The sequence below is a fragment of the Cynocephalus volans genome, chromosome 1, assembly GCF_027409185.1.
Source record: "Cynocephalus volans isolate mCynVol1 chromosome 1, mCynVol1.pri, whole genome shotgun sequence".
Classification (NCBI taxonomy): Eukaryota; Metazoa; Chordata; class Mammalia; order Dermoptera; family Cynocephalidae; genus Cynocephalus; species Cynocephalus volans.
Genome location: NC_084460.1, coordinates 283,005,795 through 283,022,500, shown reverse-complemented (window position 1 = coordinate 283,022,500; position 16,706 = coordinate 283,005,795). Strand labels below are relative to the sequence as shown.

Below are 16,706 nucleotides of genomic sequence, written 5' to 3'. Positions count from 1 at the left end.
TTTCTGGGAGCGTGTTATCCCAAGTTACTATTATTTGCCATTTATTCACTAATTTGACAGACATTTATTTAGCACCTGCTGTTTGTCCAGTCATGTGTCAGTCACTAAAGACATCACGATGAGTAAGACAGAGACCTTCCCTGAAGTGGCTCACAGTTTAATATAAGAGATGGTAATATGAACGAGAATACCAGCTCTCGTTTACTGCTCACTTACTATTTGACGAGCTTCGTGAGAAGCATCCTACATTCCTTATGGATATTATCTTCCCCCATTTTACAGATGAAGAAACTGAGGCTCAAAGTCTGTGGAGTGATAGTAAATGTTTAACCACTAGCTCACTCTCTGGAAGGGAAGAAAACCTCTGATTTGTGGTGTTTGCCAATCTCGGTAGTAGAAATACACCCAGGCCTGTTTCAAGCTTCTGGCCTGCTGTCACTGAATGTGGAGTAGGAGAGAGACAGGAGTGGGTGGCTCCAGCACACCACAGCAAATATGGCCCATAGCTGATATATGGAGGAGGCAGGATTTGAGCCAGGTGTGTTTGATCCTGAGCTCATGCTGACACACTTTGTTATAGGGTCAATAACCACACAAGGTCATTGACATTTACCAGGGATACAAAAGTGTAAATGAGAAAAAGAAAGAAACTAAATCTTACCATCACAAAAAAACATAATAACAATGTAATAATACCCCTGCTTTATTTCTGATTTTAGTAATTTTGGTCTTGTCTCTTTTTTTTTCTTGGTCGATCTAGATAAAGGTTTGCAAATTTTGTTGTTCTTTTTAAAGAACCAACTTTTGGTTTTGTTGATTTTCTCTATTGTTTTTTAATTCCCTATTTCATATATTTCTGTTGTAATCTTTGTTATTTCCTACTTATATTTGCTTTTGGTTCAGTTTGCTCTTCTTTTTCTATTTTCTTAAGGTAGAAGTTTTCATTACAGATTTGAGATTTTTCTTATTTTTAATATAGGTGTTTACAAGTATAAATGTTTCTTTAAGGGCGGGCCCATGGCTCACTTGGGAGAGCGTGGTGCTGACAACAGTAAGTCAAGGGTTAAGATCCCCTTACCGGTCATCCTTTTAAAAAAATAAAAAAAATAAAAAAAATAAAAAAATAAAAATAAATGTCTCTCTAAACACAGTATGAGCCGTGCATCCTATAAATTTTGATATGTTGTGCTTTGATTTTTACCTCAAAGTACTCTCTGATTTCCCTGTGATTTTTCTTCTTACCCATTGTTTATATAGGAGAGTGTTGTTTAGTTTCCACACATTTGTGAATTTTCTAAATTTCCTTCTGTTATTGTGGTCAGAGAACATATTTTCTATGATCTTAGTCTTTCAAGTGTATTAAGACTTGTTTTATGGGCCAGCCTGTGGCTCACTTGGGAGAGCGTGGTGCTGACAACAACAAGTCAAGGGTTAAGATCCCCTTTACCGGTCATCTTTAAAAAAAAAAAAAGACTTGTTTTATGGCCAATAAATAAATAAATAAATAAATAATTTTTTAAAAAGAGGATATACAGATGGTAGATATGAAGACAAGAAGGTGTTCAGGGCCGAGCCCGTGGCGCACTCGGTAGAGTGCTGCGCTGGGAGCGCGGCGACGCTCCCGCCGCGCGTTCGGATCCTATATAAGAATGACCAGTGCACTCACTGGCTGAGTGCCGGTCACGAAAAAAAAAAAAACGACAAAAAAAAGACAAGAAGGCGTTCAACACCATTAGCCATCAGGGAGATGCACATTAAAACCACAATGGCTTTAAGCACAACCTATAAGAATGGCAAAAAATTAATAATAATAATAGTAATCATGATGATGATAAAACCAAATGCTGGTAAGGATCCATAGAAATTGGATCACTCATACATTGCTAATAAGAATGTAAAATGGTACAGCCACTCTACAAAACAATTTACCAGTGTCTTATAAACTAAACATGCAATTAGCATATTATCCAGTAATTACACTCTTGGGCATTTATCCCAGAAACCTGTACACATATGTTCAGAGCAGCTTTACTCATAGTACCCCAAAACACCCCAGATGTCCTTCAACAGGTGAATGGTTAAACAAACTGTGATACATCTACACCATGCACTACTACTCAGCAATGACGAGGAATGAACCACTGATATACACATCTAGGGTGAATCTCCAGGGAACTACGCTGAGTGAAGAAAGCCAATTCTAAAAGACTACATACTATATAACTCTTTTTATATAACATTTTAAAAATGGCAAAACTTTAGAAATGGCAACAGATTAGTGGTTGCCAGAGGTTAGAAACGGGAGGCAAGGGTGAGAGGGAGGTGGATGTGGTTACGAACATGATTCTTGTGGTGATGAAACTATTCAGTATCTTAAAATATTGAACAGTAGTTTTGCAAAATGTTAAAACATTGAAAGAAACTGGCTAAACTATATATAGTATATCTCTATTTTTTAAAAATTAAAACTGCAAGTGAATGTACAATTATCTCCAAAAAAAATTTCAATAGAAAATAAAAAGTTTCTTCTGGTGCAAAAAAAAAATTCATCTTACCACCTGTTACTTTTTAAATTTACTTATTTAGTTTTCAAAAGTATTTAATACATGTTCATAGAAAAGTATAAAAGCTTTTTAAAGTGCAAAAGAAAAGATTTACAGGAGAAAGGAAGTGTCCCTTCCACACCAGTCCCTCAGCCACCCCCTTTTTCCTTCCCAGAGTCAGTTACCATTTTCTTTGACTCCTGGCATATTTTAAACATATAAGAATATGTGTGTGTACATATTTACACATAACTGGCAGCATACTATAACTGCTGTTCTGCACCTTGTTTTTTCACTTAGTATTATATCTTGTAAATTTTTCCTATCAGTACCTATAGAGGAGCTTAAAGAGTACTTTTTGACATAAATACATTTTAAACCTCCCTTCTAAGAACACAATTGGTTGGAAATGATAATGTCTGCCTAAGAGTAACTTAACTCAAGGCATCCTGGGATTTGTAGTTCTCAGTCAATTAAGTACTGCAGGGAAAACAGGGTTTCAGCAGAAGACGTGTGTTTGAAACTAAAATGCCCGCCTCCCCCCCCCCCAGCAACACTGTAAGAGGACAAATTGTACCTTGTTATGCAAGTTCCTATCATTAAACTCAGAAGCAAATTATTTATTCCTTTAAACCACCAAGATATCTATTAGCAGGAAATCAAGATCATGAGATTCAGCCCCTTACTGCACCCATTTTAGCAGACAGGGGCAGGACACACCTGCTCACGCCACACACACCCCCCTTCTCTTCCTTACAGCATTGCTTTGGTCTTCTGTATCCAAATCACCCGTAACAATTGTGTGACAAATTACTACTTAGGAAGCTTTTCTAAACTAATGGATCAGAAAGGACACATATCTCAATCTCATATCAACTCACACTGAAGTGTATGACTGATTGCTCTGTTAACTCATAGGCATTTGCACTTCAATATCTGTTAAACCAAAAGATAAGTAACATTATAAACACCAGCTGAGGGCTGGTGGAGAAGAGAAGGCTGAGGGCAAGACTGAGTCTTAGAAACTTTGTTTGGATCCTTACAGTCATTCTGTGGCCTCTCCATCCCCACTCTACACCCAATACCATTCCCTTATCCAGAGATGACCACTCTCCTTCCAAACCTATTTCTATACATTTACATTTATATTTATATAAAATCTAAAACGTTAGCTCATTATGTGTTTTACCTACATGCTCTTACCGTGTAAACATTCTGGAAATTGCTTTTATTTTTCACTTAACAATGTATTTTGAAGTTTTTCTGGGACAATACATAAAGATTAACCTCATTATTTTTTAACTGCTGCATGGTACTCTAAAACACTGTGTCTCAAATGTGCATTCAAGTCACCTAGGGATCTTGTTAACATGGAGATGTTGATTCAGTAGGTCTGGGGTAAGCCCTGAGGTTCTGCATTTCTAAAAAGGTCCCAGATGTTGCTGGTCAATAGATCACACTTTTAATAGCAAAGATATAGAGTATGGGTGGAGTAATCTGCTAGAGCCAACCTAGACCAGCTCTTTAACTAATTGTCAATTTTCCAGAAATTTGGTGAGCCCATTGTTAAATACAGTAATCATTAAAAAATTAAATTACATAAATTTACAATTAAATAAATTAGAGACAGAGATAATAAGAATTCAAAAGCAATCACCTTTCCAATTATTTTACTGCACTCTTAAATCTATGCTCTTGAGGTTATTTGTCTATTGTATCTGTAGGGTGGAAATCTATATAATGGCATGCTTCTGCACATTTCTTCCCAATTCTGTATTCAGTGACATCGTGTTGGCAGCTTGAAATCAGTTATGGGGAATATTTATACCACAGAAATTTCAGTATAACAGCATGCATTATCCCAAGCCTTCTCCAACACTTGATATTACCAATCTTTTTCATTTTTGTTAATCTGATAAATCAAAAATGGTACCTCATTTTTAATTTGCTTTTCCCTAATTAAAGTGAGATTGGGTCTCTCATATGTTCATGCCGAGAAATTTATTAGTATTTCTTGCTCTTGTAAAAAGGACCTTTTTACTTTTAAATGTTCTAGCTGATCGTTGCACAGAAAAGCCAATGATTTTTTAAATCAGGTCACCCCTCCTACCAGTTCTAATAGCTTGACAGTTTGTTTTCTTGGGGATTCTAGGTAATCATATAATCTAAAAATAATAACCAATTTTACTTTTCCATGTATATAATTGTTTATTTTGTTTTGTGGCGCTGGCTCTGACTGCAGGGCCATATTGACTACCAGCAGTAATAGTTCATCATGTCTTACTTCCAGTTCGAAGAGGAGCACTCCTGTATTTCCCCACTAAATTGTGCTGTAGATTTCTCGTAGATGTCCTTTATCCTTTCTCTTCCTGGTTTCTTAGCAGATTTTTAAAAAATGAACAATGGAAGTTCAATTTATCAAACGTTTACTTTCACTTTCTAAGTTATACATTTTAGTGATATTTGAATTTCTACGTAAGCATGTACACTTTTTTTGTGATCAAAAACAACATTAAAAATTTTTCCTTAAGTCTCCTTCCTTTATACATGGTAGCCCTGTTTCAGCTCTTCTAACCGTTCTCTTTGAATGTGTGCCCTCCCCAGGAGCCTCAGAGGACAAGCATGTCCCACTCAGCAGTGAACTTCATACATATGGTATTTCAACAAACAGAATTCTATGAATTTAACCCATCGCCCTAGTGCGTGTATTTTTGAAAACTCCCCTGCAATAGCCATTCATGTGAAGTAAGGGCTGCAGACCTTTCCAACCTCTACCCTTTGCCCCATCACCCACCCCAAGTACATAAATGGCAGACCGCTCCATCGATATGTGATCCCTGGGATGCTGATTAACCTCTGGTAGGTGGGCCCTGTTTTGAACCTAGGGGCCACCAATTGTCTTCATCAGAATCTATAGCTAGGCAGGTGCATGGGTTTTAAAACTGCTACTCAGCACCATTGACATGGGCATATTGGAACTGCCTCTGAGAACATACGGAATTTTTTTTCTGTCGTTTTGAGAAGTGAAAAGAGCACAGATATCAGCTAAATCCCAGATCTACTCAAATAGCTATGTAATCTTGTGTCCCTCAGGGACCTCCCGTGTAACATAACACCCACCGTGGTGCATAGAAAAAGGCCCAGGAAAGAGCTGAGAGAAACCTGTAGCGGCTGTTCCAGGCCTCTGCAGACAACCTCACCTGAGCCATTACTCCCTCGGACAAGTTGCTCGTTTCTGGATTTCAGTTTGTTCATGTACAAAATGTGAGACAGTAAAAGAACAAAGGTGACAGTGCAGTTGCGAAGATTTTTAAGAGATAACACATGGGGCTCTATCATAAAGCTAAAGCTCATCGGGAACGCCCCGTGAACATTAGCCATGCTTTTATCATCACAAACGTGGCTGTGGCGAGAGAGAGCACCTTTGTACCCATCCGACCGCGCGAGCTGGCGGGGCCGAGCTTTTTCTAGGACTCGCCGCTCCGGGCAAGAGGAGGCGGTCGGTTTGCGGCGGTCCTAGCACCTCCGAGGCGGCAGATGGCTCTGGCCAAGGCCGCCAGCAGCGCTTGCGGGGCGGTGCAGGTGGGGCGGACAGCGTGGCGGACGGCGTGGCGGACGGCTCGTCTGGGAGCGTGGGCGGATGACACGCGCGGAGCAGCCTGGCGAGGGGCGGGGCGGCCGGCGAGGCGTGGGCGGGGCGGCCTGGCGAGGGGCGGGGCTGCCGGCGCGGTGTGACGAGGGGCGGAGCGGACGGAGCGGTGGGGGCGTGGCCTAGCGAGGGGCAGGACGGCCCGGTGGGGGTGGGGCGGTCGGCGCAGCGTGGGCGAGACGGAGCGAACAGTGCGGCGGGGGCGTGGCCTGGAGAGGGGCGGGGCGGGCGGCGTGACGGGGGCGGGCAGAGAGTTAGGACCCGGTGAGCGGACGCGGGCACGCGCGCTGGGCTATGCACGTAAGTGGCCGCCACTGGCCCCGCTTGAATTTCAATTCCAGACTCGGCCTGGCGCCTGCTAGGGCCTAAGCTTAGCGCCCCACTGGGGTGGGGACGCGCCTGACCCAAAGCGAAACCGAAAGCCTCACCGCGGGTGACCTGACCTTCCCGGGGTTAGAGGGGGTGTCCTGCGAGAAAGTGGGCGGTGGAGGGGAGTTGGGGTACTCCTTGGGGAACAGGGCTTTGGCTCCGGGACGGGGCTGCGCACGTGGTGCAGGCCGGCTCGGAGTTAAGAGCCCGCCTGGAAACCCGGAGTTGGGGTACAAATCTAGACTTCCTAGTCGGCAGGGACGTCGGGGTGGGACTTAGGGGGCCGGGCTAAAGCTCGGATTAGGGGCGGGCCGTCTTGAACCAGCTGGCCCCGGAGCGCCGCCGGGGTCTCGATCCTTTGGCGGGCGTGCTGAAGCTTTAAGCGGAGAGAGGTTTGGCCCGGGATCTGGGTCTCTGTGGGCAAAGGGGCAGAAGCAGAGGTCTGAGCCTTGGAGCCCACACTTCCGTGAGTGGGGATGAGGGAGTCCGTGAAGCAGGGATGGGAGGTCAGGGGTTCCAGACCTCGTAGGAGTCTGAGCGCTCTCCTTCCCTAGATGGCCATGACCGGCAGGGCCCGAAAAGAGGCGGTGCAGGCCGCGGCCCGCGAACTCCTCAAGTTCGTGAATGGGAGTCCCTCTCCTTTCCACGGTAAGGGACCAGGGCAAGGGAGGAGGTGGGGGCTGGTGTGCCTCTCACCAGCTTCCATCACTGTGAGGGGGTCTTTTTCCTACAGTTGTGGCTGAGTGCCGCAGCCGCCTCATCCAGGCTGGCTTCCATGAACTCAAGGAGACGGAAAGCTGGGATATCAAGCCCCAGTGCAAGGTACCAGGGGTGGGGTGGGGAGAGGCTGGGTCTCAAAGTCTTGTGTGCCCGCTGGCTAATGCAGCTCACACCTGTCTCTCCCATCCTTCTTAGTACTTCCTGACGAGGAACTCCTCCACCATCATCGCTTTTGCTGTGGGGGGCCAGTATGTTCCTGGCAATGGCTTCAGCCTCATTGGAGCCCACACGGACAGCCCCTGCCTCCGGGTAAGGAAGTGGAGCTGTGCTGTGGTCGGGGGAGCACAGGGCAAAAGACAGCCAGGAGGTACAAACTGAGGTCTCTATCCCCTGAGCAGTGGAGAAGGCCTGCTTGTTGCCCCCTTCCTCCACACTTGGGCCCTTCATCTAGCACTAATGCCCCTCTATGCCACTAAACTGGTGAGTGGTCTGTTTGATCTCCACATCTGTCATTCACCCTTCTCTGACTTCCCCTTACCCCTCTTCACGCTCAGGTGAAACGCCGGTCTCGCCGCAGCCAGGTCGGCTTCCATCAGGTTGGTGTGGAGACCTATGGTGGTGGGATCTGGAGCACCTGGTTTGACCGTGACCTGACCTTGGCTGGACGTGTCATTGTCAAGGTGGGAACTGGGCTTTGAGAACAGGGAGGCTCTCAGCTTCAGCTGCCTGAAGACTGAATGTCATATTCCTTCAGAGTACCAGTGGAGAACTCTCTGGGGAAGAGGGATAGGGATTGTCAGGTCAGAAGGCTGCCTTGGTTACTCTGGTGAAGTGGGGGCACTAGCCAGCTGGAGTTGGGATGTGCCCTGGGCTGATCTGGCCTGGTCGGCCACAGTGTCCTACCTCAGGTCGGCTGGAGCAGCGGCTAGTGCACGTTGACCGGCCCATCTTGCGCATCCCACACCTGGCCATCCATCTGCAGCGAAATATCAACGAGAACTTTGGGCCCAACACGGAGATGCACCTGTGAGACTGGGGTTGGGACTATGGTGGCTGGGAGAGACGGGATATGGCACCAGATGACAGAAGGGGCCCCAGTGGGAGCTGGAGACTACCAGCTAATGGTGGCCACAGTCAAGTTCTACTCTGGGAACCCAGTTGATGTCCCCTCACAGCTCTGCCACTTGGGGACGGGGCTGGGATTTGAAGGGCAAGGGCAGTTACAGGAGATGCCTGAGCTTATGGGTGCCCCACCCTGCTGTGCCCTCCAGCCTTCCCCACACCGCCCCCCACTTCTCCCCACAGAGTCCCCATTCTTGCCACAGCAATCCAGGAGGAGCTGGAGAAGGGGACTCCTGAGCCAGGGCCTCTCAATGCTGCAGTAAGAGAGTCCCCTGTTCACGATGAGGGTGGGCAGAGGGGCAAGGGACCAGTCCCCTAAGAAGAGGAGAGAGGAGAGCAGGAGCAGACCCTCCTCCCGGCATCTTTCTATCCTGCAGGATGAACGGCACCACTCGGTGCTCATGTCCCTGCTCTGTGCCCATTTGGGGCTGAGCCCCGAGGACATCTTGGAGATGGAGCTCTGCCTTGCAGACACCCAGCCTGCGGTGAGGAACAGCTGCAGGAACTTGTGGGGGGGGTCTCCAACAGCCAACCCTAGCATGTCCCCTGGAACACTCATCCCTTCCACCAATCCCTCAATTCCATCCCTGCTCTATCCAGTTGACACCATTCCCCTCTGCTTCTGGGGCAGTGATTCTCAAAAAGGCAAGTTCTCCCCCTAGACCTTCCAACTGTCTAGGCAACAGGGTTTGGGAATTGGCCCTTTTTCACAGATTCCCCAGGAGTTTTTGCTACTCCCTGTCTGCTTTGGTTCCAAAATTCTGAGGGCAAGGGGCCTGGATGTGGCCACCCCTCCTCTGTCTCCCTGTTGCTGACAATAGGAGATTGCTACGTCTCTGGATGCCCTGTCCCATTAGGATATGTGCTAAGTTTCTGTTTATCAACTGCTCTCCTCTGTTTATCTCCTTGACTTTTTTTGTGACCATTCAGCTATAGACCCCCACCCTTCCATCCCTCAGTTCCAGCCTGATCCTTCCTTCCCTGCTCAGTCCTGCACAGTGAGGATAATAGAGCCCTAAGCCAGGGGTCAGGGAGGGTTTGCATAAGAAACCAAGAAGGCTTGCTCAAGCTCAGGCCCTTGGGAGCAGGAGAAGCAGGTGAGTGGAGGGGATCGAAGGTCAGGCAGACTGTCGTGTCTCTCTAGGTCCTGGGTGGTGCCTATGATGAGTTCATCTTTGCCCCTCGGCTGGACAATCTGCATAGCTGCTTCTGTGCCCTGCAGGTGAGGCACGGGGGCACCCCTGGGCAGCACACACCATCAGGAGAGGAGGAGTATGGTGGGGGTAGTTTCAAGCCCCAGCAGGTCATGAGAGAGTGCCACTGGCCACCCCCTCAGTCTGCTGGTGCTAGGTGGACCATGGGGAGGGGGCTTAAGTGCTGCAGCCTCCTCATCACTACCCTTGGCCTCTATCCTTGCCCTGGCATGGGCCGGGAAGGATGAGATGTTGTTTAGAGCACCATGTGTCTTGTACTGACCCTGTTCCTGCTGCTTTTCCTTTGTTAACAATCTCTTCCTCAAGGGAAAGGTCTTATCATCCTGTAAGGCAGTGTCCACCTCCTTCTGCCTCCCTCACATCTCACCCCGGACTTAATCCCACCAGCCTTCTCTCTCCGTAGTAGTCTCTTGGGATCTCGGTAGGGTAGTCTCTCTTCTTGCCAGCCACCTTGATATTCCCCACCTTCTTGCCACCCTAGTCAGTTCCCTTTCTTCCTATACTTCCCTCACCACTCCCTCTGCCTTTTGCTACCTTTCCTTCCCTTTCCATCCTGTGGCTGGAGTCAGGCCTTGGGCTGTAATTGAGACCAGAGCCAGACCTGGGACTTGCATCCACTTCTGCAAGCAGCCAGCCAGTTGTGTCGCTTTGATGGAATTGTGGTCACCTCTGTGGACCTCTTTTAACCAAGGCTGATCAATTTACACGATCTCTGCAGTCCTGACTTTCCAGGATTTTGCACTCTTTCTCTTCACCTTCCACATCCTCCTGCTGCCTTTGCGTGGGAAGGTGCGGGAGAAGAACACCAAAGGGGGGCTTCTCCCCACCCCAGTTGGAAAGGTCCCCACCACACCCGTAGCCAGCCAGTCCCCTGAGAGTTGAAGGCTAGTGAAAGCCCAGCCCACTTCACTGTGGCCGTGACAATGAATGGCGGGTGGGGAGCATGCACTTCCGAGGTGCTGGTGGGCTGAGTTACAGCAAAAAGGATGGGATGATGTTCTCATTTCCCTCCCCGAGCCAGGCCTTGATTGATTCCTGTGCAGCCCCTACCTCCCTGGCCATGGAGCCTCACGTACGCATGATCGCACTCTACGACAACGAAGAGGTATGAAGAGGGCTCTGGAGAGGGTCCCCTCTGCAGTCTTCTGTAGCCAACTTGTGCCAGGTACCCACTGTTAGCCAGGGCTATTCTGGAGGCACCAAAGATGGGGGGTGCTGTGTTGCTTTCTGAGTACTTGACATCCCCTTCTGGCACAGCACATGTCTGCTTCTCCTAGTGTAACTCTATGTCCCGTCTCTCTGTGTGCCATGTGGTGAGCTCCTTTATTGAGGACAGGGACTCTGCCCAGGTCCTCCTTGTAACCCCAGTGTCCAGCACATAGTAGGTCCTCATGATGCTGCAGTCTTAGATGCTGTAATAGAACTTGAAGGTAAATGTGACTGCCCAGGTCGGAGTTAGCGGTTCAGAACAGGTCTCTGCCATCCTAAACACATGGCTTCCATTTCAGGATCCAGGATGGCTGTTCCAGCTCTGACCATCATGTCTATACCAAGTTAGTAGGGAGGAAGGAAAGGACAAAGGAGGAGTGGATGCCCATGCCTTTAAGGGCATAATCCAAAAGTGTCATTCATCACTGCCTACATTGCATAGAATGTAGCGTGGCCGTGTTGAGCTGCAAGAGAGGCTAGGAATGTCATCTCTAACTGGGTAGTCATGTGTCTGGCAACAGCCTGGGTGTTCTGTCATAAAAGATTGTGGACAGTTAGCAGTCTGTTGCATGTGTAAAAGACAATTGGCCAGTGTGGTGGGGCACCTTTGCTGAGCCCCAGATATGAGGGTTGGGGAAAAGGAAGGGGACAGTGCAGGAAACCCACCAGTAGGTGCTATTTTTGGCTTGGGGCTGTTGCTAACAACACTCCTCATTCCCCACCCACTGCCACAGTGGGTTTCTGGGCCAATTTGGGCATTGGGCCCCTCCTGCTGGCCTCCCAACTCAGCCCTCTGAGCCCAGACCCCCAGAGTCATGTCTCTGCTGGTGCCAGGTGGGGTCCGAGAGTGCCCAGGGAGCCCAGTCACTGCTGACGGAGCTGGTGCTGCGGCGGATCTCAGCCTCATCCCTGCACTTATCGGCCTTTGAGGAAGCCATCCCCAAGTCCTTCATGATCAGCGCAGACATGGCCCATGCTGTGCACCCCAACTACGTGTGAGTCTCCTGTGCCAGACACCCAGTCCTCACATAGCCAGAGACCCAAGCATAGCTTGCCTTGAGGTTCAGCCCCAGCCCGGCCTCACTAATCCTCTTTCCTTGTCCTGCTGGGAGGTTCAGTGGGGAATTCCTTTTGACTGCTCCAGGGCCCGACCAGGTCAAAGTCATGTAATGCCTAACCCAGATGTGATAAATAGGCTTTATCTACAAACTTATTTTCATCGTTGCTGGAGGCTGCCTGGAAGGGTGTGTTTACAGTGACTGAAGTCTTACAGGGCTGGGTGGGAAAGAATGCTGTGGTCCATTAGTGATGTCTGCCATAGGAGGGGTGGTGGCTGTTGACAGGCCACATCTGTTTGTCGTCCCTGGTCCTTAACTGTCTTTTACAGGGACAAGCATGAGGAGAACCACCGGCCCTTATTCCACAAGGTGAGATGCTCTTTCTCCTCAGGGACTTGGAGACCGGCCCCTTGGTTCTGGGCCCCGTCTTGTTCCCTCTGGGCCTGTCACCATCTCTGCCTCCCCCTTGACTCTCCCCAGGGCCCTGTGATCAAAGTGAACAGCAAGCAACGCTATGCCTCGAATGCAGTCTCAGAGGCCCTGATCCGAGAGGTGGCCAACAGTGTTGGGGTGCCCCTGCAGGTGAGGGTGGGAAGTTGGAGGGGGCTTGGTGGGGGCACAAGCAGATGGGCCCCCCATGAGCAGGGAGCCTGGGAGATGACCTTCAGTGGAGGGAGTCCCAGGAGATGGAGAAGAACAGGGGTTTTGGATACAGAGCTGGATTCAATACTGGTTTGCTGTGGTGCTAGCCATGTGACCTTAGACTCCTAAGGTTAGTCTCCTAACCTTTCTGAGTCTCAGTTTCCACATATGTAAAAGGGGGGTGATAATGGTGCCTACTTTGTTGGATTTCTGTGAGGATTAAAGGTACAGTGTGTTTCTGGTATATATGAAGATACTTCAGAAAGTTCAAGGAAAGATAAAATTAAAAGATAATACGAATCTTTCCATTAACTTTTTGAAGTACACTCATAGTAAGTCCTGCGTTTCTTCCCCCAGTGCCCCCTATTCCACTGTGTCTCTCTTACACACCTTGGGGACCTCCACAAGGGAAGTTCAGGGCTGGGGCATGTGGAACCCCAGCTACTCATTTTCTCTGTTAGTCCCTTTCCCTCAATGTGCACACACGTGTGTGTGTACACATATGAGTATATATATCATATATTTCCCTATCTTATCTACCTCTCTAATCAGGGACTGGGGCCTAGGGTGGTCCAGACAAACAGCAGGCAAGTTCTGGTGGAGTCAGGAGTAGCATCCTGACTCCCAGCTCGGGGCTCTTTCTGCCGCACTGTCCCCACCCTGCCCCATGTGGAGCTGAGCTGTTCCACTCTCAGGAAGGCCTCTCTGAGGAGGTGATGTTTGAGCTGAGCACTACTGAGAAAGAGGCAGTTATGGGAGGCTCTGGGGAAGGAGCACCCTAGTCAGTGGAAATGCCCAAGGGGGACAGGAATGAGCTTGGTCTATTAGGAAAAGAGAAACCCGGGATGGTAGAGCCAGAGTAAGCAGGATAGGGTGACGGGAGAAGCCCACCTAGGCCAATCCTGCAGGATTTCCCAGGCCATGGAAAGACATTTGTTTTTTATTCTAAGACAGTGAGAAGACAGTGGGGGATTTTTCTTCAGGATCTTATGGCAGAAGGAGTTAGAAAATTAGGAAATGCAAATAGAAATGAGAAAATAAAACAATCCCCAGAGATTTGTGCATATTTTTCTAGACTTTTTTCTATGCATATATTTAACATGCATAAAAATGAAATCATATTGGGCATTTTTTGTTACCTCTTTTCCTCAATCATCTCCACCTTTCCACTTCAGTAAATTTTTGTTTCAGCAAATTTGTGTCCCTCTAATGCATAAATCATTTTCAATTTTCCCCAGTTATCCCCCAAATATTCTTTACAGGTGTTTGTCCCTGCCTACTATCCAGTTCAGGTTCAAGCATTACAGCTGGCTGATAGGTCTCTTAAATGTCTTCTAATCCAGCACAGCACACATACACCCCTTTTTTAAAAATAACATTGGCTTGTTGAAGAAACCAGGCTGATCATCTCATATAATGTCTCACTTTCTAGATTTGTCTCGTTGCTTCCTCATGGTGTCAATTAGCTTGTGTTCCTAGCCCCTGTATTTTCTGTAAACTGTAATTTACATCTAAAGACTTGATGGATTCCACTTAAACATTTTTGACTAGTGTGTCCTTCATATTGCAGCACAAATATAATACCTGGGTGACCCACACTAAGCCATACTAAGAATGACCACTGGATTGGGGATGCCCTCCAATTCCTCCATCCTATATGGTGGTTTCTGCCTTTGACTTGACAGTAACCCATACAAGTGATTAATTCCCCATCACCCACACACTTAATGGTTTTAACATTAATTGGTCATCCTTGCCTAAATCAATAATTTCATTAGGATTTACTGAAAAATGACTCTTCCCCCAATTTTTTCATCCCATCTATTCATCCGTGAAGTGGAACTCCCCCCCCTCCCACCGCCATCAACTAGGACTGTTTGGTTATCATGAAATATGGAAAAGATGGGATGAATGCTAATTCTTTCCCTTAAACACTTTTCAAGGTGAGGTGTCATCTCAGATGTCAACATCTCTATCATAGAATCATAATTTTCATCGATTTAATGTGATCCAGCCCACTATAATTATTAGATTCGATGCTCAAATTGTCATAACTTTGGTCAATGTGAGCCCTTTCAGTATAACTCCTGTACCCTTTTGTCATGACTTTAAAGTGTCCTTGCTTTTGGCTCAACAAGAAATTGGAGGCTCATCTCTCTCATTTTTCTTCCCAGACTTGGTAGCTTTTGGTGAACAGCGGTATTAGAGACCATGGTCCGGCACTCCGAGTGTTCATTGTTTTGGGGGAGATAGTGCTTTGGGGCCATTTCCATGGCCCTTGCTAGAAAAAAATGGATGTATTTTAAAAATCATGAGTTAATACAGTAATTCTTACTCAAAAAATAAGAATAGTTATTATTTAATTTATTTGATTTTATAATTCTGTCTTCTCTTACACTGAAAATCTTGATATTGAGCATCATGTTATGATTTTCTTCTTTACTTTCTTACCATACTATAAAGAAAATAGTTTCAAAATGCCAATGGCAACATTTTTAAAAACACTAAAACTACTAGTGATTTTTCTTTGTGTGTGTATGTGTGGGAGGGTATTAAGCAAGAGAGTGACAAAAGGATCAATGTTTTTAAAACCCCCTACCTGCTATATGGAGAATGGGCTATTTATGGGAGATAAGGTGATGGTAGCTGGAACTAAGGTGGTGACAGTACAGTTGAGAGTATGGCACCAATTCAGAATATATTGTCCTTTGTGGTCTGCCATGTAGTGTTGGCGTGGCGATTTTATGCTGCTCATATCCACACTCCAAGGGGGTAGAACTGGATGATCACCCATGTCCCTTCCAGCCCTACACTTCCAGGCAGCTTTGTCCTTGGCTGTAATGAGCACACACGGCACGTGGTCATGATCTCTCTTCCTCTCTCTAGGACCTCATGGTCCGGAACGACTCGCCTTGTGGCACCACCATCGGACCTATCTTGGCTTCTCGTCTGGGCCTGCGGGTATTGGATTTAGGCAGCCCCCAACTGGCCATGCACTCCATCCGGGAGACAGCCTGCACCACAGGAGTACTCCAGACCCTCACCCTCTTCAAGGTAGCTCCCACCTACCCCCTCCCCGTGGCGCTGGGCTCCTTCCCCCTCTGGTTCCGGGATTGGTTGCTGAGGCAACATCACCATCATGGAGCAGCTGGCCTAAGTGATGGGGGCTGGTTGTCATGGCACTCCATGTAGGAAAGCCAGGGTCCCCATTCTTCTCAAGGCTCAGGGTCCCTGATCAACCCCCAAAGGAAAATGAGGGGATGCAGAGGGGATGAGGGATGAGAAGACTGAGGCCGTTGACAAGCAGGGGTGAAACCTCTGTGCTGCTCTTGCTGGGGCCTGTGTTGGCAGGAAGTGAGTAGTGGAGCACCTCCATCTGGTCACTCACTAATCCCAAATCACATGTTGCCTCCTATTTTAGGGCTTCTTTGAGCTGTTCCCTTCTCTGAGCCGTAACCTCTTAGTGGATTGAAGCCTCTTGGAGACGTCTTTCTCTTCCACCCCTTTGCACTTGAGAGGGGAAGTTCTCAGCTGAGCTGACTGGATTATTATTAAAGTGGATTTTTCATTCCAAGTCTCTCTGCTGTGCTTCTTTGGAGATTGGAGGGCTGAGGGTTGAGCCTGGCTTGAATATTTGGAACCAGAACAGAGGGGGAGGTTGAGGTGCAGGTAGAGGAGGCCACAGCTCCTGGGAGCTGATTGAGCTCTGATTTTAAATCTTTTTTTTCGGGCCGGCCTGTGGCTCACTCGGGAGAGTGCGGTGCTGATAACACCAGGGCCGCGGGTTCGGATCCTATATAGGGATGGCCGGTTAGCTCACTGGGTGAGCGCGGTGCTGACAACACCAAGTCAAGGGTTAAGATCCCCTTACCGGTCATCTTTTTAAAAATAAAATAAAATAAATCTTTTTTTTCCTCTCAAGTCCATGCCTGGAGTGGGTGAAGGGTAGGATGGGTCCACAATTGGAAGCTCACTTCTTCTCCCACCTCCTTCCCTCCTTTCATTCCCGGAATAGTCCAGAAGCCCAGCTCAGCCCTCTGAGGTCTCCATGCTCAGCATTAAGCCCCCTCCAGAGCTGCCTTGGGCAGCCAAGACTGTTTCCCACGCTCCCCAACCCCTCCCAGTTGCTGCGAAAGAAGGGCACTTCTCGAGAGACCCTGGTATTACTTGATTGGTAATA

At 47.7% G+C, this 16,706-nt stretch overlaps 1 protein-coding gene across 4 annotated transcripts; it reads left to right on the top strand.

Annotated features, from left to right (window-relative positions):
* The first annotated feature begins 6,429 nt into the window (after window positions 1-6,429).
* Window positions 6,430-16,081, top strand: DNPEP (aspartyl aminopeptidase). Of its 4 annotated transcripts, none has more exons than XM_063097732.1 (15): window positions 6,430-6,492; window positions 7,116-7,209; window positions 7,295-7,383; window positions 7,477-7,590; window positions 7,836-7,961; window positions 8,177-8,307; window positions 8,587-8,662; window positions 8,781-8,888; window positions 9,548-9,625; window positions 10,639-10,722; window positions 11,661-11,821; window positions 12,214-12,253; window positions 12,365-12,466; window positions 15,413-15,580; window positions 15,948-16,081. In XM_063097732.1, exons 1-15 carry the CDS (start codon window positions 6,487-6,489, stop codon window positions 15,996-15,998), a joined length of 1,428 nt encoding a protein of 475 aa, XP_062953802.1. In that variant the 5' UTR covers window positions 6,430-6,486; the 3' UTR covers window positions 15,999-16,081. The 4 variants fall into 4 exon arrangements, with proteins under 4 accessions (XP_062953802.1, XP_062953811.1, XP_062953829.1 ...); XM_063097741.1 differs by lacking the exon at window positions 6,430-6,492 and adding an exon at window positions 6,518-6,644; XM_063097759.1 differs by lacking the exon at window positions 6,430-6,492 and adding an exon at window positions 6,731-6,791.
* The last annotated feature ends 625 nt before the right edge of the window (window positions 16,082-16,706 follow it).